This window comes from Musca domestica, unplaced genomic scaffold, assembly GCF_030504385.1.
Source record: "Musca domestica strain aabys unplaced genomic scaffold, Musca_domestica.polishedcontigs.V.1.1 24, whole genome shotgun sequence".
NCBI lineage: Eukaryota > Metazoa > Arthropoda > Insecta > Diptera > Muscidae > Musca > Musca domestica.
In genome coordinates, this window is record NW_026712272.1 from 6,768,800 (window position 1) to 6,795,822 (window position 27,023).

Genomic DNA, 27,023 nt, shown 5'->3' on the forward strand with positions numbered 1-27,023 from the left:
TTTCTCCGATGAGGAAACATTCGTTGTCCAGTAGTTTGTAAACAAAAAAAAAATGATCGTGTCGTACTTGCCAAAGAGGTCAGCTGAAAATGTGCACCTTCGGTTGGCCACCAGAACTCAAGCACCGGCCATGGTGATGGTGTGGACCGCCATAACAGCCGATGGTCGCTCTCCTCTCGTATTAATCGACCGTGGCATCAGAATAAATGCCGAATGTTATCGCGAAAATATTCCGGAGGGACTATAAAAGCCTTGGGCACGCAAACATTTTGGCCGCAGACCTTAACATTCCAACAGGACTCAGCACCATCGCACTCAGCATGCACCACCTAAGAATGGTTACAAAATGAGGTTCCTCACTGTATTTCCAGCGCACAATGGCCACCAAAATCTCCGGATACCAATCCGTTGGACTATTGTGTCTTGAGTATTTTGGAAAGCAAGGTTGGCACTAAAAAATACCAAAGTGTCGATCACCTAAAGCACACGTTTCGGCTGGAATGGGCCAAAATACCGCAGATCAACATTCGGGCAGCGTGTGACGGTTTCATTGGCCGTTTGAAGGCCATAATTCGTGCCAAAGGTGACCAATTCGAACAAATCTTAACTTATTCCAAAATTTGATGCTACCTCCGACATTTTTTACTTTCATTCAATAAAATTTAAAAAAAAAAATGTAAAAATTATGGCGTTGGACTTTGTTGCAGATTTTTTATCTCACCCTGTATTATGGCGATTTTTTTTCACTAGTGATATTATTTTCAATTATGTTACCTTCCCATCTCTCCACCCTAATGTCCACACTCCTATAAATAGAATGCAACGGTTAAAAAAGTTAACTAGTTTAACTCGATCGATTTCAATTAATTTTTATTTTTATATTTCATCTCCAGCCATTGGGGCATTGAATTGAAAACGAAGGAATCGAAATGAAAAACTCGGACACAGCAACTGACGTAGCGCCATGTCATCTCTTAATAAAAATAAATGGTCATTGCAAATGTGCGCTCTCTCTCGCGATCTCTCTCTCACACACACTCTCCCTCAGTTACTAGTTAATTTTATTTGTTCTAAGTTTTCGGATCGCAGATGGGGGATACACGGAAAAAATTACAAAAATGGAAAATAATTTTTAAATTCACATTTCCAAAAAATGTAAAAATTCAATTCAAAATATAACTTCAAAAAAAAAAAAAAAAACAGCTTGAAAGACAAACGCGTTCAGATTGCCTTTAAAAATATTAAAAAAAATCCCATTTGTTTATAAAATCTATGGTTTGAGAATCTCTGAAAATTATGAAATGAAAAATAAAAATTCAATTCAAAATTTAAATTCCAAAAAAAAAATTTAAAAAAATCCATTTCGAAAAAAATGTAAAAATTCAATTCAAAATATAACTTCAAAAAAACAGTTTGAAAGACAAACGCGTTGAGATTGCCTTTAAAAATATTAAAAAAAATCCTCTGAAAATTATGAAATGAAAATTAAAAATTCAATTTCAAAAAAAAATATATAAATTCAAATTCCAAAAAAAAATTGAAAACCCGCCTTCAGATTGTCTTTTGAAAAAAATCTTATATAAAATCCGAATGTTTTTATAAAATCCATGATTTGAGTGTCTCTGAAAAACAAATATGAAATAAACCATTATAAATTCGAATTACAAAATTTGCTGCAGTGCATGGAAATTTTGTATTCTCAATCGCTGTGTTTCCACAGCAAATGATAAAATTTTATTAAATTATTTGATGTGAGCAGAAAGAACGATGGAACGAAATATTAAATGATCGTCCGCCAAAGCAATCACTAAATGCTGAGAGTAATAAAGTGGATGCGGTGGAACCACCAGCATATTAGCTACAGCAATTGTGATGAGCGCGCACGTCAGAACGTGGCAATTGCTGGAACGACTGGTGGGTAATTTTCAAAAGATTGCAACGTGAAAACAATATTAATCACAATTTAGTTGGAAAATATTGGGGTTGGAAGGCGGTCGTTTCCGAAGAGTTGCAAAAGGAAATTTTGAAAAACAACACATTTTAAAAAATTTTAAGATTATTTAAAGAAGAGAAGAGTTCACGGAATGGCTTCCAAGGAGTGTTTGAAACTTATCTGTGATGGTATAAAAAATGAAAAATATTTGAAATTAAAAAAAAAAAAAAAATAAAAATTATGATATTTTAGGTGACATTGAAATTGTGCGAATTACCGAGGATTTGTACGATGGGACAATTGAGGTGGGTATTGAGGGAAATAGTTTGATGAAAGTGAAATTTGAAAAAGAAGAATTCTAGGCTCCTTCGATAAATGTGGATTTTTTAAAAATTATATTTTCCAAGGCTTCAATTAACGTGGACTTTCTTAAATTTTTTTTCCAAAAAAGTTTTTTTTTTCACGGCTTTGATAAACGTGGATTTTTTAAAAAATATTTTTCCAAGGCTTTGTTAAACGTGGATTTTTTAAAAATTATTTTTCCAAGGCTTTGATAAACGTGGATTTTTTAAAAATTATTTTTCCAAGGCTTTGATAAACGTGGATTTTTTTAAAATTATTTTTCCAAGGCTTTGATAAACGTGGATTTTTTAAAAAATTATTTTTCCTAGGCTTTGATAAACGTGGATTTTTTAAAATTTATTTTTTTAAGGCTTTGATAAACGTGAATTTTTTAAAAAATATTTTTACAAGGTTTTGATAAACATGGATTTTTTAAAAATTATTTTTACAAAGCTTCGATAAACGTGGATTTTTTAAAAACTATATTTTCCAAGGCTTCAATAAACGTGGATTTTTTAAAAATTATTTTTACAAGGCTTCGATATACGTGGATTTTTTAACAATTAATTTTTCCAAGGCTCCAATTAACGTGAATTTTTTAACAATTAATTTTTCCAAGGCTTCAATAAACGTGGATTTTTTAAAAATTATTTTTTCCAAGTCTCCGATAAACGTGGGTTTTTTTAAATTAATTCTTCCACAGCCCAACTAAACTTGGTTTTTTTTAAATAATTTTTCCCAAGACTCCGATAAACGTGGATTTTTTAAAAATGATTCTTTCCAATCTCAAATAAATGTGGATTTTTTAAAAATGATTCTTTCCAATCTCAAATAAATGTGGATTTTTTAAAAATGATCGAATAATTGTGGATTTTTTAAATTTTTTTTCAAGACTCCAATAAACGTGAATTTTTTAAAAATTATTTTTCCTGGACCCCAATAAGAGGATTTTTTAAAAATTATTTTTTCCGGGGCACGGATAAACGTAGATTTAAAAAAAAAATTCAAGGCTCAAATAAAAGTGGATTTTTTGAAAAATTATTTTTTCCGAGACACCGATAAACATGGAGATTTTTTAAAAATGATTTTTTCCAAGGCTCCAATAAACGTGGATTTTTTAATTTTCATTCGAAGGGACCGATATACTTGGATTTTTAAAATTGGTTTACCCCAAGACTCTGTTAAAGTTGGTTTTTTTTTAAATTACTTTTTCCAGTGCTCGAATAAACGTGGAAATTTTAAAAAAAAAATATTTTTTCCAAGGCTCCAATAAACGTGGATTTTTTAAAAAATATTTTTTTCAAGGATTTTTTAAAAATTATTTTTTCCGAGGCTCCCATAACGAGGGTTTTTTAAAAATTACATTTTCCAGGACTCCGATAAACGTGGATTTTTAAAAATTATCTTTTCCAAGACTGCGATAAACGTGGATTTTTTAAAAACTATTTTTTCCAAGACTCCGATAAACGTGTATTTTTTAAAAAATTATTTTTTCCAAGACTCCGATAAACGTGGATTTTTTAAAAATTATTTTTTCAAGGCTCCATTAAACCTGGATTTCTTAAAAAATATCTTTTTCAAGGCTCCGAAAAACGTGGATTTTTTAAATACAGTTTTCCAAGAATTTTTTAAAATTTATTTTTTCAAAAAACGTGGATTTTCTAAAAATATTTTTTTAAAAAAACGTGGATTTTCTAAAAAATATTTTTTTAAAAAACGTGGATTTTTAAAAAATTATTTTTTCAAAAAACGTGGATTTTTTAAAAATTATTTTTTCAAAAACGTGGATTTTTTAAAAATTATTCTTTCCAAAGCTCCAAAAAGTTTGGATTTTTTTAAGTTTTTTTTAAACAAGTGAATTTGTTAAAAAATAATTTTTCAAAATAAATAATTTTTTGTTTTTTTTTTCAAATAACGTGGGTTTAATTTTTTCCAAAAACGTGGTTTTTATAAAAACTATTTTTCTCAAGTCTCAATAACGTGAATTTAGAAAAAAATGCAAGTCTCAAAAAATGTGGATTTTAAAAAAAATTAAGTTTAAAAAAATCTGCATTTTTTAAAAAAAATCCAAGTCTCAAAAGATGTGGATGTTTTGAAAAATATCTTTCCAAGTCTTTAGTTACGTTTAAATTTAAAAAATAAAAATACCTTTTTCCAGCTTTACCAAAATTATTTCATGAAATATGAAAATGTTAGCATTGCCTGTGAGCTATTGGAATCCCCCGAAACCATTGCAGAGATGGAGAAATTAATCCGAGCCATACTCAAGGATAATATCTCCTTTGCGGCGCGAAATGTTAAGACCAAGCAGTTGGTGGGCATGTGTATCAATAAAATGGTGGTAAGTATTTGAATTTAAAGTCCACACTTAAAGTTAATCCAAAATTGAGTTTTTATTTACAGAACCCCTCTGCCAACATAACCCTCGACGAGGTTTTCGATTCCTTTAAAACCGAAAACATGAAAGCAGTTGGAAACTATCTACACTATGTGGAATATACCTATGATATAAGTAAGGAGTGGCAGATCGATTGTTGGATCGAATTATCATTTCTGGCAACACGAACGGAATATGGTCGGAGAGGTATTGCTTTGGCGCTCTCTGAATATCTCATGGAATATGCCAAGAAATTGAAAGATGGTCATGATGAGGAGGTTGGAAAGTTACCCGACCACATCAAGGATCAGAGACCTGGGGCCATAACAGCAGCATTCACGTCAAGATTTTCCCAGAAAATTGGAGAAAAATTACAATTTGAAACCCTGTTTGAGGTGGAGAATTCAGAGTTGTCATTTCGTGGCATAAGTTACGCGGCGAAAATTGATCCAATACACAAGTATTCGAGATTTGCTGCAAAGAAATTGTAAAATATGGAATTTTTAGTAGTAAATAAGGGATAATTGTAGGTGTATAGAAAATTAAAAAAATAATAATAATGGTTATTTTTTCCCATGGTTCCAATAAACGTGGATTTTTTAAAAAATTATTTTTTCCAAGACTCCAATGAACGTGGAGTAGTTAGTCTAACACTCAGATAAATTTAAAAAAATCAAGGCTCCGATAAACGTGAATTTTTTAAAAATTATTTTTTCCAGTGCTCCTATAAACGTTGATTTTTTTAATTGTTTTTCCAAAACTCCTATAAACGTGTTTTTTTAATTGTTTTTTTCCAAAACTCCTATAAACGTGAATTTTATCAAAAGTATTTTTTCCAAGGATTCAATAAATTCGGATTTTTTAAAAATTATTATTTCCAAGACTCCAATAAACGTGGAATTTTTAAAAAAAAAAATTTTCCAGGGCTCCGATAAACGTGGATTTTTTAAAAATTATTTTTTCCAGGGCTCCAATAAACATGGATTTTTTAAAAATTATTTTTCCCAAGACTCCAATAAACGTGGATTTTTTAAAAATTATTTTGTCAAGGCTCCAATAAACGTGGATTTTTTAAAATTATTTTGTCAAGGCTCCAATAAACGTGGATTTTTTAAAAATTATTTTTTTCCAAGACTCCGATAAACGTGGATTTTTTAAAAAATATTTTTTCCAAGACTCCAATAAACGTGGATTTTTTAAAAACTATTTTTTCCAAGACTCCAATAAACGTGAATTTTTTAAAAAATTATTTTTTCCAAGACTCCAATAAACGTGGATTTTTTAAAAATTATTTTTTCCAAGATTCCAATAAACGTGGATTTTTTAAAAATTATTTTTTCCAAGACTCCAATAAACGTGGATTTTTTAAAAATTATTTTTTCCAAGACTCCAATAAACGTGGATTTTTTAAAAATTATTTTTTCCAAGACTCCAATAAACGTGGATTTTTTAAAAATTATTTTTTCCAAGACTCCAATAAACGTGGATTTTTTAAAAATTATTTTTTCCAAGACTATAATAAACGTGGATTTTTTTAAAAATTATTTTTTCCAAATCTCCAATAATCGTGGATTTTTAAAAAATTATTTAGGGCTCCGATAAACGTGGATTTTTTAAAAATTATTTTTTCCAAGACTCCAATAAACGTGGATTTTTTAAAAATTATTTTTTCCAAGACTCCAATAAAGGTGTAGGTATAATAATAATATTTTTCCTAGGTTCCAATTCCAATTTTTAAAAAAATATTTTCTTCAAGACTCCACGTGAATTTTTTAAAAATTATTTTTTCCAAGACGCCAATGAACTTGGATTAGTTAAAAATCATTTTTTCAATAAACGTGGATTTTTTTAAAAATTATTTTTTCCGAGACTCCAATAAACGTGGATTTTTTAAAAATTATTTTTTCCAGGCTCCGAAAAACTTGGATTTTTCAAGAATTATTTTTTCCAGGCTCCGAAAAACTTGGATTTCTCAAGAATTATTTTTCTATGGCTCCAATAAACGTGGATTTTTTTAAAATTATTTTTTCCATGACTTCAATAAACGTGAATTTTTTAAAAAATATTTTTCCAGGGCTCCGATAAACGTGGTTTTTTTAAAAAAATATTTTTTCCAGGGCTCCGATACACGGGGATTTTTTAAAAATTATCTTTAAGATTCGGATTTTTTTAAATTTACATTTCCCTAGATTCCGATAAACGGGGATAAAAAATTATTTCTTCCAAGATTTAGATTTTTTAAAAATGATTTTTAAGATTCGGATTTTTTTTTTAAATTACTCTTCCCGATAAATGTGGATTTTTAAAAAAAATTATTTCCTCCAAGATTTGAATTTTTTAAAAAATTATTTTTAAGATTTTTATTATTATTTTTAAGATTTTTTTAATTTACTTTTCTCGAGACTTCGATAAACGTGGATTTTTAAAAAATGATTTATTAATTTATTTTCTTAAGACTTCCTTGGGTGTCAACGTGCATTATTTTTAAATATTTTAATCATATATTTTCAAAATAAATTAAAAATTATTTATTTTTTTCTCTAAAAATCCCAACAAAAAAAATACAAATCTACATAACTTTCTACACAAAAACAGAAAACAAAAACACAATTTTTGACCTCAAAACAAATACACCGCATGCGCACAATCCTTGTGTATCGGTCCAATGCGTTCACTAAACGATTTACCATTAAAATGGAACTTGGTATAGGGCACGGAATTCATGGACTTGAAACCCACAGCCTTGCCAACTTTCTGTGAATAGTTTGAAGTCCATAACACGGTAACGGCCTCGGGGCGGCGATGTCTCAGACTGGGATGTATAAACTCCAAACCCTTGCCATTTTTCAACTCCCTCGTCAAATCGATGGTATGTTGAGTCAATGCCTTGCCAATACCTTTGCAACCCCACTCGGGCAATGTGGCCAAGAACATTAGTTCGCAGGTACATTTGAAATTGAATTTATCGAAAACATCATATTCCGCATCGACATCGATCATAAAATCCATCAGCGATTGAGCCTGCGGGGAATGGGCTTTCTCTTTGCGGAACTTTAGGAAGAAGACATCATCACCGTTTTCGGGAATGAACTGAAAGAGGGGAAAAGAGAGAAATTTAAAAATCGGATTTGAAACAAAAACAAATTAAAAAGTTTCTGTCGGTCTTGCCGACAGATGTATACCCTCAGCCAATGCTCGATTTTTTAAATATATTTTGACTTGTGTTGTGATTATTCAAACTGTTGACCCTCCATGGAGTAGGTTCCGAAGGAATGAAATGAAATCTGAATGGAAACGCATGTTAATTTTACATTTTATGAGCTCCATGGCCCTTCAAAAATTTGACCCTTTGTGGCGGAGGTATCACAAGGAGTGGACCGATATATTCCATATTCACAGGAGATATTGTGGTAGTAAAAATAATGGGATGTGTGAAATATAAACAGAACCGGATGCTTATTTCGGATTTTATAATCGTTTTTGTTATTCAAAACTTTGACCCCCTGTGGGGGAGGTACCAGAAGGAATGGTCCGATATCTATCATATTTATAACAGATATTGTGTTGATGGAAATATTGAGATGTGTAAAGTCTCAATGGAATCGGATGTTAATTTTGCGTTTTATGGGCTTCATGGATATTCAAAATTTAGGCCCCTTGTGGGGTAGGTACCAGAAGGAATTGTCTATATCTACCATCTTCATAACATATGTTGTATTGATAGAAATATTGAGATGTACCAAGTCTGAATGGAATCGGATGTTAATTTCGCGTTTTATGAGCGTCACGTATATCTTATGCAGGCCTTGTATATCTGAAGGGATCTTCTAGATTTTTTTTAAATACCAGATGATCTTCTTCCTCTGGAAAATTCTTCTTATATATCTCCAATGTGTCTTGAGATTTTTGAGACTCGTTCAAAAATCTTACCTGAATTTTATTAAAAGCCACTGACACCGGTTTTCCACTAGCCTTTTCTATGGCCACCAATGACACGCCATCCTGGGCGGTTAATCTGCTTAATTCTCGCAACTCCTGGCGGGCTTGAACATTTTCTGGCAGATTAATTTCCGAACCAATGCTCACCGATTCGTACAAGAAGAATGAGCCATCCAAAACCTGCAAAGGAATAAATGGGAGGGTAATTAATTTTACAAGTCTTTAGCAAGTAATCTTGTTACTGAACCATAAAGCCGGAATCCATCTAAGCTAGGGTAGTATCATTGTCTATTGAAATGTGATATATCCAAATCTGAACCGATCTCGATAAAATTTGGCAAAGATATTTCTGAGCTGTATTTGATATATTTTCCTGAATATCGTTGTTACGGAGTGCATATTACGCCTGTGGTTAACAAATATAACAAATCGGATGAATAATATATATGGAAGCTATAGCTATATCTGAACCGATCTTCACCAAATTTGACATACTAGCTTCTAGACTCAATTCGGTCGTAAGTGCCAAATTCCATCCCATTTGGACAAATATTAGACGTTTGGTGCACAATAAAAGGTAAATCGGACGAAGTTATATATGGGAGCTATATCCAAATCTGAACCGATCTCGATAAAATTTAGCAAATGTATTTCTGAGCTGTATTTGATGTATTTCCCCAAATATTGTTGTTACAGAGTGCATATTACGGCTGCGGAGGACAAAAATAACAAATCAGATGAACAATATATATGGGAGCTATAGCTATATCTGAACCGATTTCGATCAAATTTGGCATATTTATTTTCAGGCCTAATTTGGTCGTATGTGCAAAATTCCATCCCATTTGGGCAAATATTAGACATATGGTGCACAATTAAAGGTAAATCGGACGAAGTTATATATGGGAGCTATATCCAAATCTGAACCGATCTCGATAAAATTTAGCAAATGTATTTCTGAGCTGTATTTGATATATTTCCCTGAATATCGTTGTTACGGAGTGCATATTACGGTTGTGGGTAACAAATACAACAAATCGGATGAACAATATATATGGAAGCTATAACTATATCTGAACCGATCTTCACCAAATTTGGTATACTACCTTCTAGACTCAATTCGGTCGTCAGAGCCAAATTCCATCCCATTTGGGCAAATATTAGACGTTTGGTGCACAATAAAAGGTAAATCGGACGAAGTTATATATGGGAGCTATATCCAAATCTGAACCGATCTCGATAGAATTTGGCAAAGATATTTCTGAACTATATTTGATATATTTCCCCAAATATTGTTGTTACAGAGTGCATATTACGGCTTCGGAGGACAAAAATGACAAATCGGATGAAAAATATATGTGGGAGCTATAGCTATATCTGATCCGATCTTCACCAAATTTTACATACTAGCTTCTAGACTCAATTCGGTCGCATGTGCCAAATTCCATCCCATTTGGACAAATATTAAACGTTTGGTGCACAATAAAAAGTAAATCGGACGAAGTTATATATGGGAGCTATATTCAAATCTGAACCGATCTCGATAAAATTTGGCAAAGATATTTCTGAGCTGCATTTGATATATTTCCACAAATATTGTTCTTACAGAGTGCATATTACGGCTGCAGAGGACAAAAATAACAAATCGTATGAACAATATATATATGGGAGCTATGGCTATATCTGAACTGATTTCGATCAAATTTGGCATACTTATTTTCAGGCCTAATTTGGTTGTATGTGCAAAATTCCATACTATTCCGGCTGATATTACACGTTTGGTGCACAATAAAAGGCAAATCGGACGAAGATATATGTGGGAGCTATATCCTAATTTTGACCTATTATCTCCAATTTCAATAGGGTTCGTCCTTGGGCCAAACAAATGTTGTTTGGAAAATTTCATCTCAATCGGATAATAAATGCGACCTGCATTTTGTTCACAAGAATACATGGACAGACGGTCGGACGGATGGACGGACAGACGGATTGACATGCATAAATCAATTTAGAAAGTGATTCTATGCAGATCATCAAAAGGAACTATGGGTCTATCTCGTTTCCTTTTGCCTGTTACAAACAAATGCACAAAGACATAATACCCTGACCACCTTGTGGTGTAGGGTATAAAAATTTAGCTTTTCAACTTCCAAAGTTTATATGAGTCTGCTGGATGTCTTGCGCGGGGATATCATATTCATAGTCTTATGGGTTTTTACTGTCAGAACTGCTATTGCAAAATCCTCCTTAATTTCTTTCACTCCTTCGAATTTACCCTTTTTCATTGTCTCCAGGTTATTGGTGCTTTTTATCTAGAGGTTCCTATGGATTTCAATTCTGCCCTGTTATGTTTTTTTTTATTTTTTTTTACACCATCGTATTTAGTCTCGTATGGTATTTTGTAAAACCTTTACTTCGATGAGGCACGTTTTTGGCCGAATAAACATAATTTCTCCTAGCAGCGTGTGTTTTATTTAACCTTGCACCTGAACGCTCTCTGGACTAGTATTTGCTATAAACGTTACTGCAATAAATTTTCTTTTATCTAAATGAAGCGACGAATGATATTCTAGGCACGAAATATATTTTTGCAATAATAAAGTTATTCGTTATGGTACAACACTATTGGAATTTGTTAATAAGTTTAGAACTTACTTTTAAATGCCTGAAGTTTTCATCGTGTCTTCTTCTGATCACCTAACTATTGGGGTACATATATTATGGAGGAGAGATATAATCTCCCCTTTAAGAGATGTATAAATAACAATATTCAATAAGTGCTTAGATAATCCCTCTTTGAAACCTTATATTTTTTTGTTTTGAAAAAGTTAAATATTAATAATTATTTCATTACTCACATCTAATGCCTCCTCCAACTTATCTTCGGTCAATGATCTTATTTCAATTAGACCTAAATAATAGATTAAAACATTTATTAGACTTGATTTTGCTTGATAGCATAATTTAATAGACACACCATTGCAGATAGTGCTCCAGAGACGTCCATTTGTTGCTTGCATTATTATTATCGACAAGTTATAAATCTTTAAACTATTTTTTAAAACTGAGAACAAAAATCAATACTCGTTCGTTAGTCTTCTTCTGTACGAAGATGATTTTAAAGCGTCTGCACTACCGTTAGTCCAGTTAGAGACTGATAAACAAAACAAAACGGCATGAAAACATTTTAAATTCTCTGTTTCCAGCCATAAAGGCGGAAAGAATGCCTAACACACATGTACACTAACACATTGAGAATTGTTGTGACGACGCTCATATACCCAATAGAAATTGTTTTTTTTTTTATGGAGTGAGAGGAGAAGGTGAGAGAGAACGTTAGAATGATGACGTTCCGGTTTAGATTTACTTCTCTGTTTTGTTTTTCTCTTTGAAAAAATGGCAAGAACTAATATGACATGTAATTCTAACCAAGTTAAAACCAGACTTAAATTATATTTTATTTATTTTAAAATGTTTTCTACAATATTTCAGAAATTTTCCTATGGGGTTTGAGAACATTTCCCCTAATTCATATCATATGTTCGCGTGTATTTGATAAGATGTAATCAACAAGAAAAAAAAAACATGATACTTTTATTGCCCAATAATCACTTGTATAATTTTTTATTTAATGTCCAGCTACATACAGTCACTCACAGCTCAAAATGTAAACAATATTCGGTCTGAAATAAATGTAGAATTTTTGCTAGCTGTACGCCCATATTTATGGAAGATCTAAAAAATATAAATCTGACAAATAAAAAATTGTAATTACATGAGAATACCTTGGTAGTTGTACCATGGTTTTCCCAAAGAGAGTTGTATTTTATTACTACATACATACACGGCCAATTAGTTTCCAAGTATACCATGGTAGAAGAATACATATAGTCGAACAATACAATGAACTGTCAAACCGATTTTGAAATTGAAAATGTTGAATGAAAAATGATTGAAATCTACAAAAATTACTGAAAAATCCATATCATAATTGAGTTTTACCCATGGCTCAATTAGGGTTGTCAATCAACTTCGTTTATTTTATTTTTTTTACTAAATTCTTATATTTACTTCTAAAATTTGCATTTATTTTGCAAATAAATTTGAAATAATTTCAAATCATTGTATTTTATTATAATTATTGTAAGGGCACCAACATAAAAAATTGTATTTAATGGGTAGATTTGTTCTACCTTCTGTAATTGTGCCATGGGTAAAACTGATAAACTAAGAACTATCATAACGTTTACACAAGGCAAAGTGTCTTTAATCACATACATACATACATACTGCAGAAATTGATTTCCTCATTGTCTACCTTTTTTCCATGGTAGAAATAAGCTTCCATTTGCTTACAATTTTTTAAAAAATTATTCATTTGACATCTTATTGTCAAAATATATGTTTGTAAATCAGAGATGGGAATCTTTTTTTCAGTGAAATTTGACAAGGTATATTAGAGAAAATGCAGAGATGAATATGCCTATTTGAAATCACTTTACCTTCTTAATTTTATTATTCTTTTTTTAAAGACAGCAAATACTAACAAATTCTGACTTTATAAATAAATTATGGAGAAAAAGAATTAGGCTGCAAATACATAAAGAACAGATTTGGCTGGCTTAAGTCATCGGCTTGCTTCGTATATGAACAAAGTAGTTTTAGGTTGACATAGTTCGATTTTGGCCATAGGCTCCTTTGTTCATTTCCGAAGAAGCCAGCCGATGACTTAAGCGAGCCAGATAAGCGCTTTATGTATTTCCACCCTTAATTAAAAAAACTCTCCATATCTGTAAAAGCCATATAAATATTTTCTTTCTGGCTTAAATCATCGGCTGGCTTTTTGAAAAAATAACAAAAATAAAAGAGAGTTGGACCAAAATCGAACTAAGTCAACCTAAAACTCCTTTGTACCCATGGTAGAAGAATACAGGTAGTCGCATCGACACAGCTGCTGGAAAAATGAACTGCAAATGGAAATTTTGAATGAAAAATTATTCAGTTTTGTAAAAATGGTTGAAAAATTCATATCGTTATACCTTCGATCTGTGTCATATAAGAAAGCATATGAATATCTAATTATATTTGAAAAACAAAAAAAAAATAAAAACATTTAGAAGTTATTTTCCGAAGAAGCCAGTCGATGACTTAAGTCAGTGAAAAAGCTTTTTATGTATTCTAACCTTTAAATCAGTCAGAAAAAGACTTTTATCATATTTTACTCATCTTTACTTTTTCTAATTTAAATTAGTAAAAAAACAGGTTCCCATCTTAAAAATTTACTACACCAACACTTTTTGCCTGATTTGAAATAAAACATTTTTTGTTTAAAATTATTACACAAGCTTTGAGTGACTGTACCATACTGTATCACAAATATACATATAAGCAATCGTTTTCCTAATTGAACAATACAATATTTAAAATTACAAACATCAATTGTTACAATATAAACATGCCTCTAATTACGATAATTTGTAATTTATGTTATTATCTAATTTAACTGCATCCGATATAAATAATGTGAAATCTTAAAAAAAAACATGTGCAAAAATTGGGTGTTGGATTGAGGGTAATAAGTTTAAAAGTTAATTGACATATATGTATGTATCTTGACACACGATATTCTCAAACTGGACCTTAAAATAAATCTATCGTAACATCCATGGTCATGAAACTTGTTTCTTATATAATTGGGAATCTGGAATATTTGGTAAGAGTCCCAGGGTTTTTTAAACCAAATCCTAGATAAATTCTCTGTAATTCTATTATCGTAGCCAGGGCGAAACAATATTGTATTAAGGAATTTGGATTTGTTTCGTGTGTACAGCTTAAGCACAGATACAATGTTCCGTTTGACGTGAAAAATACAACACTGTTGCCACTTGTATTTTCATCCCTGTGGGAAAAATAGGTTATGTGTCGCCATGTCACCACAGTTGTCACTATTGATCCCTTAGATCAATGTTTGGGAACATTGATATGTCAAAAATTCATGGTATAAGAATATAGGTAGACGCGTCGACACAGCTGCTTGGACAATGAACTGTCAAACCAATTTTGGAATTGAAAATGTTGAATGAAAAATTATTTAAATTTGTAAAAATTTTTGAAAAACGGGAATTATAATAGCCTCCGAATGACGTAGTATATGAAAGTATATGAAAATCTACTTATATTTGAAAAACATTTAAATTTTTTTGACATATCAATGCTCTCAAGCGTTGATGCATCTACCTGTATTCTTCTGTCATGTCAAAAATTTTAAAATGTATTGACAAAAATTAGTAGTTTTTTATAGGTTTTCTTATACGACAAAAATCGTGGGTTGTACTGACATTCATTTTTCAACAATTTTTACACATTCCAATAGATGTTCATTTAAAAATCTCAATTCCAAAATTGGTTTGACAGTTCATTGTTCCAACAGTTGTATCGATGCAACTACCTGTACCGTGGGTCATTGTCAACACTTTTTCTACAAGCTTAATTTTTCTTCCAATAAGAAGAACATAATTTGTACAAAATGTATAGTTAAGGTACACACCATGGTAGAACTAAGAAGATAAGGTCCTATAATCATATGTTTACAATTTTTTCAAATGTATACAGAAGAATATAGTTAGCGCTTCGACGCAGCTGCTGGGACAATGAACTGTCAAACCAATTTTGGAATTGAAAATGTTGAATGAAAAATTATTTAAATTTGTAAAAATTGTTGAAAAATGCATATCTTTACAACTCACGATTTGTGTCGTATAAGAAAATATATAAAAAACTACTCATATTTAAAAAGAAATTTAAAAATTTTTGACATATCATTGCTCCCAAACGTTGATGCATCTACCTGTATTTTTCTACCATGTGTATACATTTGACAACATCTCATTGTCAAAATCTGTATTCATAAGTCTATTGTATTCACACTGTTTTTATGTTTTAAATTTTGTCAAGGTTAACTTTATTTCATTGTACCAATATTTATTGAATTGAAAAGAATACACACACATAAAGAAAGAATATAAAAAACTAAAATTAGAATTTAAATAGCCCTCACCATGGTATAACAGTTAACAGGAAGTCGCAGCTGATTTTACTCTATAGTAATACCAGTGTCAAACTCAATATGACGTTTTGCGATTTAATTCCATTCCACACAATAGGTATACCCCTTTTTGATATAAAAATTCACTGCAGGGCAATGTGAACATATTTTTTGCCTAACAATAGAAAAAATCGCCGTACTTAACAAAACACTAAAGGTGATGGTTCGGAAACTTTTTTTGCATTTAAGGAAAAGCGCCACTACGTTAGCTAATATATTCGTATATTTCATGTTTCCTAAAATTGCAAAATGTACAATACTTTATGTATGTATGCTGTTTGGTTCCAACTTGAAAGGGATGTCGCCTTTTCCACGATTTTCTAGCGATTGCTTGAAGTGTTGATAGATTAGGACCAACAGCTAACAGCTATACATTCAGGGCATTGATGTGAAAGCAATAAAATTAAATATTTTAAGAACTATTCTTCTGCATTTTCAATTTAATAATCCAAATTCCAAGAATGAATTTTTTTGAAATTTAAATCATTTATTGAAAATTAATTATTTTGTTTACATTTTTGGACACATATCTCTGACACTTGTATTACGTACAAAAAACAAATTTGTATGTGGTTGTAACTTGCTGTTACCTGAATTATTCTACCATGGGTACACACCTATAGCCGTTAAAATGTGTGTTGCTATCGATTCAAAGTGAATGAAAATATTTTCAGTCAAGAAGCAGTCAATTTCTGCGAAGTTTTTTTTTTTTGTTTTTTTTTTTTTGTTTTTTTTTTTTTTTTGAAAAAAAAAATACTGCCAGGTTCAATTGATAATTGTTTAACTTATATAGATTTATAATAGTTAAAAAATACTTTAATAATAACTTAAAAAACTTTAATTCATGTTAACCATTCAAAAGAATGGCGAGATATTTTTCGATCTACTAGAACCCTAACGACCAATCGTTGCTTTTGTTTTGATTTTTATGTTTATTGCGCATCTGTGCTTTGTTCTTGTTTCTTCCACCTATTGTTATTGTGCGGTGACGGATGTTTTATTAAGTTCTTACAACAAAAACAAATATTCAAGTAAAGAAAAGAACAACGAAGGTCAATTAATAAATACTTGGCAATTTTACATATATTACAAGATATTAATGATTATTGGCCTTTAATAAATCAGTAATCGATTACAACAATACGTCCAAATTAATCAAGTTACTATGACGACAACATAACAAGGCATTTGCTAGGATATCACAGAGGAAGTAGGTAGGTGGTGGTTGTTTTTTTTTTTTCACTTACCCTTCAGTTTACAAAACATTTCATCAGCTGCTGCTACTTTCCTTTCATTGCAGACCAAAAAGAACACGTCATTACTACATAAAACGCAATAACATTCTCCAAAGGATTGGAAGGACTCGAAAAAAGCTCAATTCAAACTATCCATCATGTTCATTTTGGATAAAATTCTGCCATATATATTCGTTTATATACGTCCATTTATAAAATGGTTCCTACACACCTTTACACGTCTAAGTGAGCTGCAAAGGATTTGCTATGGTGCCCGTTCAGGGGCCAGCCGTACCCGCCAGGTGGAACGTTCTTTGTACTTGTCGAAAAAGCCCGAAATAAAACATTTGTTAAGGGAAATGGATGAGGCTGCCGAATATTGCAGCCACGAGGAATTAATGCAATTCCCCGTCAAGGCGGTGGCCGTTGTGCAACGCGTGAAACGCATAAAGCCAAGGATACATCCAGGTAGGTGTTGTAAGATTTTAATATTGGCAATATAATTCGGAAAACTTCTTTTGTAGATCTCGTATGTGTGAAGAAAGACAATGGAGATTAAACATTGTTTGGAAATTTAATTTTAATTTAATTTAAATCTGAAAGTAGTGGGTCCTATAATTCTTCATTTGAAATGTATGAAGATATATGTGACTCAATTAAAAGGCGCTCTTGGTCATCGATTTCGTGGGAAGACCTATGGTCATATAAGGGCTGTTTTGGAATACCTTCTAGTCTCTATCATAATACCTTGTAGTATTCCAGTGTGCTTTCATACAAAACGTCCTTGTGGTTTTCTTTACAAAGGACCTTTCTCTTTCTCTCTTTGAAGGACATAAACAGCCGTTATTGTCAGAAGAAATTCTTCTTAAGAAGAAGGCCTTACAGCTAGTACTCTATATAAAAAGTCCTTATGCTCTTCTTTATAAGATCTTTAGGTCTTCTTCACAAGAATACATCAAGAAGTTCTTTATTAAAAAACCATAAAGAACAAAACCAAAAAGGTCTTGTGTCTTGTAAATAGCTGTTATTTTTAGAAGAAAATTTTCTTAATAGGAAGGCCTTAAAGCCAGTCCTCTTTATATAAAGACCTTATGCTCTTCTTTATAAGTTCTTTAGGTCTACTTCAGAAGCTTTTTTTATAAAAAAGGCTGAGACTTCCTTATAAAAAGATCCAAGTGTATCCTAAATAATAAAACCCTATGAGAACACATTGTGGTCTTCTTTACAGTCGTATAGAAGAGACCTCTTGGCGTTCTTAAAAAAGAGATGATATGAGATCTTATGTTATTCTAAAAAAATAACTTATGCCATTTGCTTCTATGAAAGAGAGACCTATGGTCACATGTTAAATTGCCTTAAGGAAGATATTATGGAAGGACTTAACAATTCCCTCCTGGTCTTCTTGGATTTTATTGGACAATCTTCTGTACATCTATGAGAAGAAGTCCATATCAAAAGGCCCTGTATACTTGCCAAGGATCTGATGAAAGTGGATTTTTTAAACATTTTTCACCATTCAACAGATGTGGATTTTAAAAAAATCGATGTCATATCTTTGATATAAGTGGAGTTAAAAAAAACATTTGTTCGGAAGCTCAGAAAGACTTGAATTTTAAAAATCGCTTTGGAATCTCCGTATTCGTGTTTTTTAAAAATAAAATATTAAAGGCTCGGATTTAAAGAAACTTCTTTCCAGGGTCTGATAATCGTGACATTGAGAAGCGTATTTTTCCAAGCATTTTTAAGAATACATTTTCTAAAGGCTCTGTAACGTGGGCTTTAAAATCTATTTTTACAAGGTTTGAAGGATTTTTAGGAGTACAGGGTGAGATAAAAAAAAACTGCAACAAAGTCAAAAGCCATAATTTTACATTTTTTATTATTATTATTATTATTATTATTTTTTAATAAAAGCAAAAAATTGTCGGAAATATCATCAAATTTTAGAATATGTTTAGATTTGTTCGAATTGGTCACGTTTGGCACGAATTATGGCCTTCAAACGGCCAATGAAACCGTCACACGCTGCCCGAATGTTGCTCTGCGGTATTTTGGCACCTTTCCCGTCGAAGCGCTTGCTTGAGGTGATAGACACTTTAGTCTTTTTTAGTGCCAACCTTGCTTTCCAAAATACTCCAGACACAATAGTCCAACGGATTGGTATCCGAAGATTATGGTGGCCATTGTGCGGCCAAAATGTTTGCGTGCCCAAGGCTTTAATACACCTTCCAGAATATTTTCGCGATAATATTCGGCATTTATTCTGATGCCTAGGTCGATTAATAGGAGCGGAGAGCGACCGTCGGCTGTTATGGCGGCCCACACCATTACCATGGCCGACGCTTGAGTTCTTGTGGCCAACCGAAGGTGCACATTTTCAGCTGACCTCTTTGTTTACAAACTGCTGGACAACGAATGTTTTCTCATCGGAGAAAACCAAATTCTGCAGTTCACCACTTTCGGCCAAGCGAAGCAACTCTTTAGCTCTTTTGAGTCTATTTTCTTTCTGTTGCGGTATAAGTTCTTGCACTTTTTAGAATTTCAATGGCTTTACCCCGAGCTCATTTTTCAATATTTGCCGAATGCGATATGTTCAGCTCACGAGCCATTTTTCGGCCACTGCGACGTGGGTTTCGATCAAGTCGCTTCTTTACTTTTCGAACCATTTCTGCTGATGTTGCTGTTTTCTTCCGTCTACTTCCTTGACCCCGGGCTACGCTACCAGCCAGTGTCACGGTAACGAGCGATGGTACGAGACACATAAGATTTATTCACATTTAAATTCTGGAGTGCTCTAACGATAGCCACTTGTGGGTTTCCAGCCAATATAAAGAATTCCATGACGAATAACTTTTTTTCTAGAAAATTCTCACCAAATTCCTTTGTAGGCTTGTAAATAATATGAGATGTCACTGGAATAATTTTAACAGCTGTCAGACAAGTGGCTTAGAAATGACAGCAGTCTGAATTTTGTTGCAGTTTTTTCATCTCACCCTGTACTTGCTAAGTGTGGATTTTTTAAATCCAATAAACGTGAATTTAAAAAACCTTTAATCAAAAGCTCCGATTAACAAGGATTTTTAAAAATCATTTTTTCGAAAGCTCCCATAGACGTGGACTTAAAAAAAAACATTTTTAGACGTGAATTTTAAAAATCGCTTTCGAATCTCCGATACGTGGTTTTTGAAAATAAAATTTTCAAGTCTGGGATTTTAAGAAGCTTTTTTTCCAGGGACTAATAGTCGTGAATTTAAGAGGTATATTTTCCAAGCATTTTTAAAAATATGTTTTCTAAAGGCTCTGATGAAGGTGGACTTTGAAAATTATTTTTTTCAAGGCTCTAATTCAAGGATTTTTAAGAATACTTTTAAATTACAGTATTTACGTTTTTTTACTTGTTATAATTTTAGACTTTGCTGGTCTCTTCGGATCGTGTGTATTACATATCTGGAGCTATAAACACTTGATGCATGAGGTTGAAAGGTTACGCTCCGAAATGTATGATGCTGATAATTTGGAACATGAACAAAAGTTATTGGAATTGTGGAAACGTTTAATGCCTGATGAGGACCTGACAGGACGTATATCCAAACAATGGCAAGATATTGGATTTCAGGTAAATATCCAGATTTTAATTTTAAAGAAAAAATTAATTTTTTTTTCATTTCAGGGGGATGATCCCAAAACCGATTTCCGTGGCATGGGTATGCTGGGTCTGGAAAACCTGCTCTTTTTTGCCCGAGAATACAAGGAGGCAGCCCACCATGTCCTGTTGCATTCACGTCACCCCAAATTGGGTTACACTTTTGCCATTGTTGGCATTAATCTCACCGCCATGGCATATCGCCTACTCAAAAATGGTGATGCTAAGACACATTTCTATAATTTAGCCCAAGCCATAAAGCAGCCATGTTCCCTGACACATTTCCATAAATTCTATTGTTATTTACTCTTTGAATTCGATCGTTTTTGGTTGGAATCCGAGCCGACGAATATCATGGATTTCCGTGAAATCTATCAAAATTTTGAAATAACCATTATTGAAGCTTTGCAAAGGGACACAACGATTTTTAAGACAAATTTAGTTGTGGAAAATGTCTAGGAATAGTTAGCTCGAAATTACTTTTAGTTACTATTTTTTTGTTGTTGCACCAATTTGTTATTTTATAGGGAGAAAATTATTTATATTGTAATTTATATGTAGGCACACGAAAAATGTAAGTTTTTTTATTAATTAATAACAATTAGTGTATGTATTTTGTAAATCGAATAAATAAAATTTAAAAGTTCTTTTCAGGAGAACAGAAAAACAATTGATTTTTTATAATTTTGAGGGATTTTTTAAGAACAATCTTAAAAAGAGAACTTCAATGGTGTAAATCTAGCTTAACACTACTTTGTAAAAAATCTCTATACCTACTTAAAATGTTAATAAATGATGGATCCGAACAGCAGATATGGGACGTTAGGGTACTTTTGTGTTATTGTAAAATAAAATAGTTTAAATCTAATATAATAGTTCAATTTAAGTTCAATATTTATTTAATGCCAAAACTGTTTCCCTTTGGCCAGCACTTCCAAAATTCGTATGCATTTCTTAATTGCCCTCCACATTCTCCCCAACCTTTCTCACGTATTCTGTTACTAAGACTTTATTTATTTAAAATTAGAACACACACATCAATACTTTCTTTATTTGCAATTGCCCAAATGTTGTGGCATATCATCTTTCACTAAACAAACCAGCCAACCAACCAACCATTACTAAAAATGATGAGTCATTTCTTTAAACTTTAATTATTCAAACACATTCTCTTGTCTATCTTTCACTTTTATTTTTGGTCAAAACAAATGTTTGGCCAACATGAAGGTCATTCAACTACAATGTTCGTTTTTTACTTTTTTTTTTTTTTTGAAGCAAACCATATGCTGCTGTGAGTCATAGAGCAAGAGGGAAAAAGTTGGCAAACATTTGTGATAAAAATGATGAGAAGACGAAAAGGTATTTAAAAAATGAAACATAAATGTGTTATTTTTGTTAGAAGAGGAAGGAGGAGGAGGAAACAATTTTTATTCATAAAACAGGCAAACATTTTTAATGGCTTCAAGGTATTTTCGAATTGAGCCAGTTTTTCCCAGAACAATTCGATTTAGTGAGTTGGTCCCAAAGAAACATATATTCTCCTTTAAATTTTACTAAGGGTCACAGAACAAAAAAATTTGATTGAGGAAATATTTACCAGAAATATAGTCCAAATCTAATTTAATTCATAAATTAGCCAAACATTTTTTACTGCCGTTGGGGCATTTTGGTATTAAACCAGTTTTTCACCGAACAACTCGTTTTAAGGAGTTGGTCCCAAAGAAATAAATATTCTCCTCTAAATTTTATTAGGGGTCAGTGACCCCAAAACAATTTGATTGAAGAAATATTTTCCCGAAATAAAGTCCAAATCTAATTCCGTTCATAATTTAGTAAAAAAAATTACTGCTTTCAGGGTATTTTGGAATATGGCCAGTTTTTCAGCGAACAACTCGATTTAGCGAGTTGGTCCCAAGGAAACATATATTCTCCTCTAAATTTTATTAGGGGTCACCGAACAAAAGAATTTGATGGAGGAAATATTTAACAAAAATAAAGTCAAAATTAAATTTGTATCCTAAAATATACAAACATTTTTATAATTTGTTTCAAAGTGTTTCCTTATGGTACCGATTTGACCTTTAATATTCTGATTTAGGAAGGTAGTCCCGAAGGAAAACATTTTCCTAACTTAATTTTATTGAAGGTCTCCGTACAAGCAAATTTAATAAAAATAATATTTACCGAGAAAAAAAGTGCAATTAAATTGATTTTATAGATTATGCAGTTTTTTAAGTCAGCTCTTTCGAAATATGCCAAATGGAGAGCCATTCTCGGGTTGAAGGAAGTTGGACTCAAGGGAAAAAATATTCCCTACTAAATTTTAATAGGGGTCTATAAAGAATAGAATTAGATTGAAGAAATATTTACCCGAAATAAAGTCCAAATCTAATTCCGTTCATAATTTTAGAAAAAAAAATACTGCTTTCAGGGTATTTTCGAATTAAGCCAGTTTTTCACCGAACAACTCATTTCAGCGAGTTGGTCCCAAAGAAACATATATTCTCCTCTGAATTTTACTAGGGGTCACTGGACAAAAGAATTTGAAGGAGGAAATATTTAACAAAAATAAAGGCAAAATCAAATTTGTGTCCTAAACTATGCAAACATTTTTAAAACTGGTTTCATAGAGTTTCCTTTTTGTACCGATTTGACCTTTAATATTATGATTTAGGAAGGTAGACTCCAAGGAGAACATACTCCTTACTTAATTTTATTGAAGTCCTCCGAACAAGAAAATTTAATAGAATTAATATTTACTGAGAAAAAAGAGAAATTAAATTTGTTCCAAAAATTAAGCAATTTTTGTATTAACTTTTTCGAATTATGCCAATTTGACCCTATATACTCCCAGTAATGAAGTTGACCCCAAAGGAAAAAATATTTTCCATTGAATTTTATTGGGAGTCTCCTTACAAGAAAATTTCCCAGGACAAATATTTGCCATGATAATATTCATATTAAATTGCATATATATGCCTTTAACAACATTTTCTAAAGAAATTCTTAAGGGTTTTCTGAATTTTGCCTTTTTGACCCTCAAAACTTCTATGTGGGCAGATGGTCTCAAAGGAACACATATTCCTGACAAAATTTCACCATGAGGCAATGAAGAGAAGGAATGTGTATATGGAATGTATACCACCAAAAAAATCAATATGAATTTATATATATGAATTTGGCAACCTTTTCCCGTATATTCCAAATATATTTTGACTTGTATCGATTTCTCGCACAATAATATATTTTAGCGGAGTGGTGCTAAAGAAGAAATTATTCTCCACCTATTTTTACTATAAGCTCTAGAAGAAAAGAAATTTGTATAAATAATAAATACCAAGAAAAAATCGACATTAATTTCAATTTACAAATTATGATGCATTTTTTGGGAAATTTTATAGTTTTTTTAGTAAGACCAGTATTAACGCGATCTCAACGGACAAAAATAGTCTAAAATACAATATATTAGATATCTTTGAACGAAAAATGTACAAATATTATATATCATAAAATCCAAATCCATATTATATTCGATATATTAAGGAATATAAACAACATTTTCTAAGAAATTTCTTAAGAGATTTTCGAATTATATCTATTTGACCCTCAATACTCGTATTTTGGTAGGTGATCTTAAAGGAAAACTTATTTCTGACAAATTTTCACCTCGAGTCCTTGAAGAAAATAAATTTGTATATAAAATATATACCAAGAAAAAACTATTATTAAATTTGACATAACAATTCCCCAGTTTTTTTCTGTTCATCTGACATGTATTCCGATTTGTGTCGTTATCTCTCACAATACTTCATTTTAGGTTGGTTGTACTAAAGGAAAAACTATTCTAAACCAAATTTCAATATAAGTTTCTGAATAAAGGAAATTTGTATAAATAATATGTACCAAGAAAAAAATCCACATTAAATTCTATCTACAAAAAATGCTACACTTTTGGTAATTTCATAGTTGTTGTCGAAAAGGGCTAATTTTTCCAGGAGAACTATAATTTATGAACATGGTCTCAAAGAATAAAATGTTCCTGACAAAATTTCGTTGTTACCCTCGGAACAAAAGAAATGTGTGTCTCTAACCGATAGCCCTTAACGAGCCACCTTTTTTTAATATTAAATTCAATTTGCAAGTTATTTTTAAAATTTCGTAGTTGTTTTCGAAATGGGCCATTTTTTCCCAGAGAACTATAATTTAGGAACTTGCTCTCAAAGTATAAAATGTTCCCCATAAAATTTCATTGGAATCCTCCACACTAAAAAAATTGTATCTTTAACCCATGTCCAACATTTTTTCAATATTAAAAGCAACTTATAAGTTATGCAGCATTTTTGGTTAATTTCATAGTTGTTTTCGAAAAGGGATAATTTTTCCAGGAGGACTATAATTTAGGAACATGGTCTCAAAGAATAAAATGTTCCTTACAAAATTTCGTTGTAACCCTCCCAACAAAAGAAATGTGCATCTCTAACCGATAATCCTTGATGAGGCACCTTTTTTCTATATTTAATTCAACTTACAAATTATGCAGCATTTTTGGGTAATTTCATATTTGTTTTCTAGAAGGCCCAATTTTTTCCAGAAAACCTTAATTTAGGGACATGGCCTCAAGAAAAAAATGTTCCTTATAAAATTTCGTTGCAACCCTCGAACAAAAGAAATGTGTATATCTAACCGATACCCCTTAATGAGCCACCTTTTTTCAATTTTTAATTCAATTTACAAGTCATGCAGCATTTTGGGCCATTTCAAAGTTGTTTTCGAAAAGGGCTAATTTTTCCAGAAGAACTATAATTTAGAGGCATGATGTCAAAGAATAAAATGTTCCTGACAAAAATTCGTTGCTACCCTCGGAACAAAAGAAAAGTGTATCTCTAACCGATACCCCTTAATTATACCCTTTTTCAATATTAGATTCAACGTATGCAGCATTTTTGGGTAATTTCATAGTTGTTTTCGAAAAGGCCCAATTTTTCACTGAAAACCTTAATTTAGGAACATGGTCTCAAAGAATAAAATGTTCCTTACAAAATTTCGTCGTAACTCTCCGCACAAAAGAAAGCGATACCCTTTAACGAGCCACCTTTTTCAATATTCAAATCAACTTAAAAATTATGCCGTTCTTTCCGTACTTGTTTTTTAAAACCCCCAATTTTCAACGGAAAACTATAATTTAGGGACTTGGTCTCAGAGAATAAATTATTCCTGACAAAATTTCGAGGTACCCCTCCGCATAAGAGATATGTGTATCTTTAACCGATATCCCTTAATCAGCCGTCTTTTTCCTATATTAAATTCTAGTTATGCAGAATTTGTTTGTCATTTCGTACTGGTTGTTGAAAATGGCCAATTTTTTCCCAACAAACTTAAATTTATGGTCATGATCTCAAAGAATAACATATTCCTCATAAAATTTCATTGGAACCCTCCACACAAAAGAAATCTGTACCTCTAAAAAATACCCCTTTAATGAACCTTTTTATTATCCCAAATTAAAACACATTAATTTGTTTTTTTTTTGCGTTTTTCTTAGTAGAAGTTAGTATTTATTATATCAGATAAATGTCATTATATATTGTAGTTGTTGTATGCGTATTTATCGTATTATAATAAATTGTAATCCATTGTCGTTTCGTGATGTCGGGGGAAATTTCCAATTTTCCCACACTGTTACACAAAACATCAATGGGATGGGGGGGTTGTTGGTGGTGGTGTTTGAGTGGATCCAGTCGGATCCCCACTTTGATGATTTTTTTTTTATTTTCGTCATCTTTGTTGTTGCTGCATTGGATCTGATGTTGTTTGATCATTTGCAAAATCATTGGGTGTGTCTTTCGTTTTTTTTTGTATTATGCTTAACCTCCCTAAGCATTTACACCATTTGCCCTCTTCCTTGCCCAAAATAAAGAACCCCAAAAAAGTAAGAAGTGGCAAAGACCTAGATGTCGTTGTTAAACGGTCTTAATGCATAGCGTAAAAACCATATCCACGAGCTTTACTTCTCGAGTGCAGGTTATAAGTGATTTCATACGGGTATAAATGTTGGGAAATGGCTTAAACACGACCAAAGATGTTGTTATGGTACTTCGACCCTCTTCTTTTCCGGGGGGTTATCTTGGGGGGGAAAGGAGAAAATGCTGCACAGGGGGAGGGGGTTTTCAAGTTTTTTTTTGTATTATGACACATCTCTTGTGGAATGTTCATCATCTTAATATCTAAAATCGTTTTGTCTATAATTGTAGATTTTTTTCTTTTGGTAGAGGAGTGGAGATTTCCTTTCCTCGGCTTCCTGATGACTTATAAGCAACAACCCAAGACTACCTGCCTTGTTATGCTATAACGCGAACATAACATTTCTTGAGATGTTATTAAGAAAAGACAAGTAGTTGAGATTGCTGTTATGTTACCAGAAATGGAGAAGAGGAAAATATGCCTCCAAC

At 31.8% G+C, this 27,023-nt stretch overlaps 3 protein-coding genes across 7 annotated transcripts; 2 read left to right on the forward strand and 1 right to left on the reverse strand.

Annotated features, from left to right (window-relative positions):
* The first annotated feature begins 1,798 nt into the window (after nucleotides 1-1,798).
* LOC101901403 (uncharacterized) lies at nucleotides 1,799-5,184 on the forward strand. 2 transcript variants are annotated; one of them, XM_005178661.4, is made up of 4 exons: nucleotides 1,942-2,121; nucleotides 2,186-2,238; nucleotides 4,434-4,616; nucleotides 4,679-5,180. In XM_005178661.4, the coding sequence occupies exons 1-4, from the start codon at nucleotides 2,085-2,087 to the stop codon at nucleotides 5,141-5,143; spliced, it is 738 nt and encodes a 245-aa protein (XP_005178718.1). In that variant the 5' UTR covers nucleotides 1,942-2,084; the 3' UTR covers nucleotides 5,144-5,180. The 2 variants fall into 2 exon arrangements, with proteins under 2 accessions (XP_058979297.1, XP_005178718.1); XM_059123314.1 differs by lacking the exons at nucleotides 1,942-2,121; nucleotides 2,186-2,238 and adding an exon at nucleotides 1,799-1,914 and having other exon boundaries at nucleotides 4,679-5,184.
* Nucleotides 5,185-7,189: 2,005 nt separating this feature from the next.
* Nucleotides 7,190-11,751, reverse strand: LOC101901240 (uncharacterized). Its single transcript, XM_005178660.4, has 4 exons — nucleotides 11,569-11,751; nucleotides 11,450-11,502; nucleotides 8,583-8,771; nucleotides 7,190-7,742 (listed from the first exon to the last, which is right to left on the reverse strand). Exons 1-4 carry the CDS (start codon nucleotides 11,609-11,611, stop codon nucleotides 7,272-7,274), a joined length of 756 nt encoding a protein of 251 aa, XP_005178717.1. The 5' UTR covers nucleotides 11,612-11,751; the 3' UTR covers nucleotides 7,190-7,271.
* Nucleotides 11,752-16,652: 4,901 nt separating this feature from the next.
* Nucleotides 16,653-21,244, forward strand: LOC101901071 (ELMO domain-containing protein 2). 4 transcript variants are annotated; one of them, XM_020035114.2, is made up of 4 exons: nucleotides 16,653-16,910; nucleotides 16,971-17,399; nucleotides 20,342-20,547; nucleotides 20,602-21,244. In XM_020035114.2, the coding sequence occupies exons 2-4, from the start codon at nucleotides 17,090-17,092 to the stop codon at nucleotides 21,031-21,033; spliced, it is 948 nt and encodes a 315-aa protein (XP_019890673.1). In that variant the 5' UTR covers nucleotides 16,653-16,910; nucleotides 16,971-17,089; the 3' UTR covers nucleotides 21,034-21,244. The 4 variants fall into 4 exon arrangements, with proteins under 4 accessions (XP_019890673.1, XP_005178716.1, XP_019890672.1 ...); XM_005178659.4 differs by having other exon boundaries at nucleotides 16,997-17,399; XM_020035113.2 differs by having other exon boundaries at nucleotides 16,653-16,906.
* Nucleotides 21,245-27,023: the final 5,779 nt, after the last annotated feature.

Excerpts from the sequence above, each read along its gene's own strand:
- LOC101901403 (XM_005178661.4), top strand. The coding sequence starts at position 2,085 with ATGGCTTCCAAGGAGTGTTTGAAACTTATCTGTGATG. Across the intron at positions 2,239-4,433 it reads TGTACGATGGGACAATTGAG|CTTTACCAAAATTATTTCAT; the intron begins GTGGGTATTGAG and ends ACCTTTTTCCAG. Across the intron at positions 4,617-4,678 it reads TGTGTATCAATAAAATGGTG|AACCCCTCTGCCAACATAAC; the intron begins GTAAGTATTTGA and ends TTTTATTTACAG.
- LOC101901240 (XM_005178660.4), bottom strand. The coding sequence starts at position 11,611 with ATGCAAGCAACAAATGGACGTCTCTGGAGCACTATCTGCAATG. Across the intron at positions 8,772-11,449 it reads AGTTGGAGGAGGCATTAGAT|GTTTTGGATGGCTCATTCTT; the intron begins GTGAGTAATGAA and ends ATTCCTTTGCAG. Across the intron at positions 7,743-8,582 it reads TGGCTTTTAATAAAATTCAG|TTCATTCCCGAAAACGGTGA; the intron begins GTAAGATTTTTG and ends CCCCTCTTTCAG.
- LOC101901071 (XM_020035114.2), top strand. The coding sequence starts at position 17,090 with ATGTTCATTTTGGATAAAATTCTGCCATATATATTCGTTTATATACGT. Across the intron at positions 17,400-20,341 it reads AAAGCCAAGGATACATCCAG|ACTTTGCTGGTCTCTTCGGA; the intron begins GTAGGTGTTGTA and ends TTATAATTTTAG. Across the intron at positions 20,548-20,601 it reads GGCAAGATATTGGATTTCAG|GGGGATGATCCCAAAACCGA; the intron begins GTAAATATCCAG and ends TTTTCATTTCAG.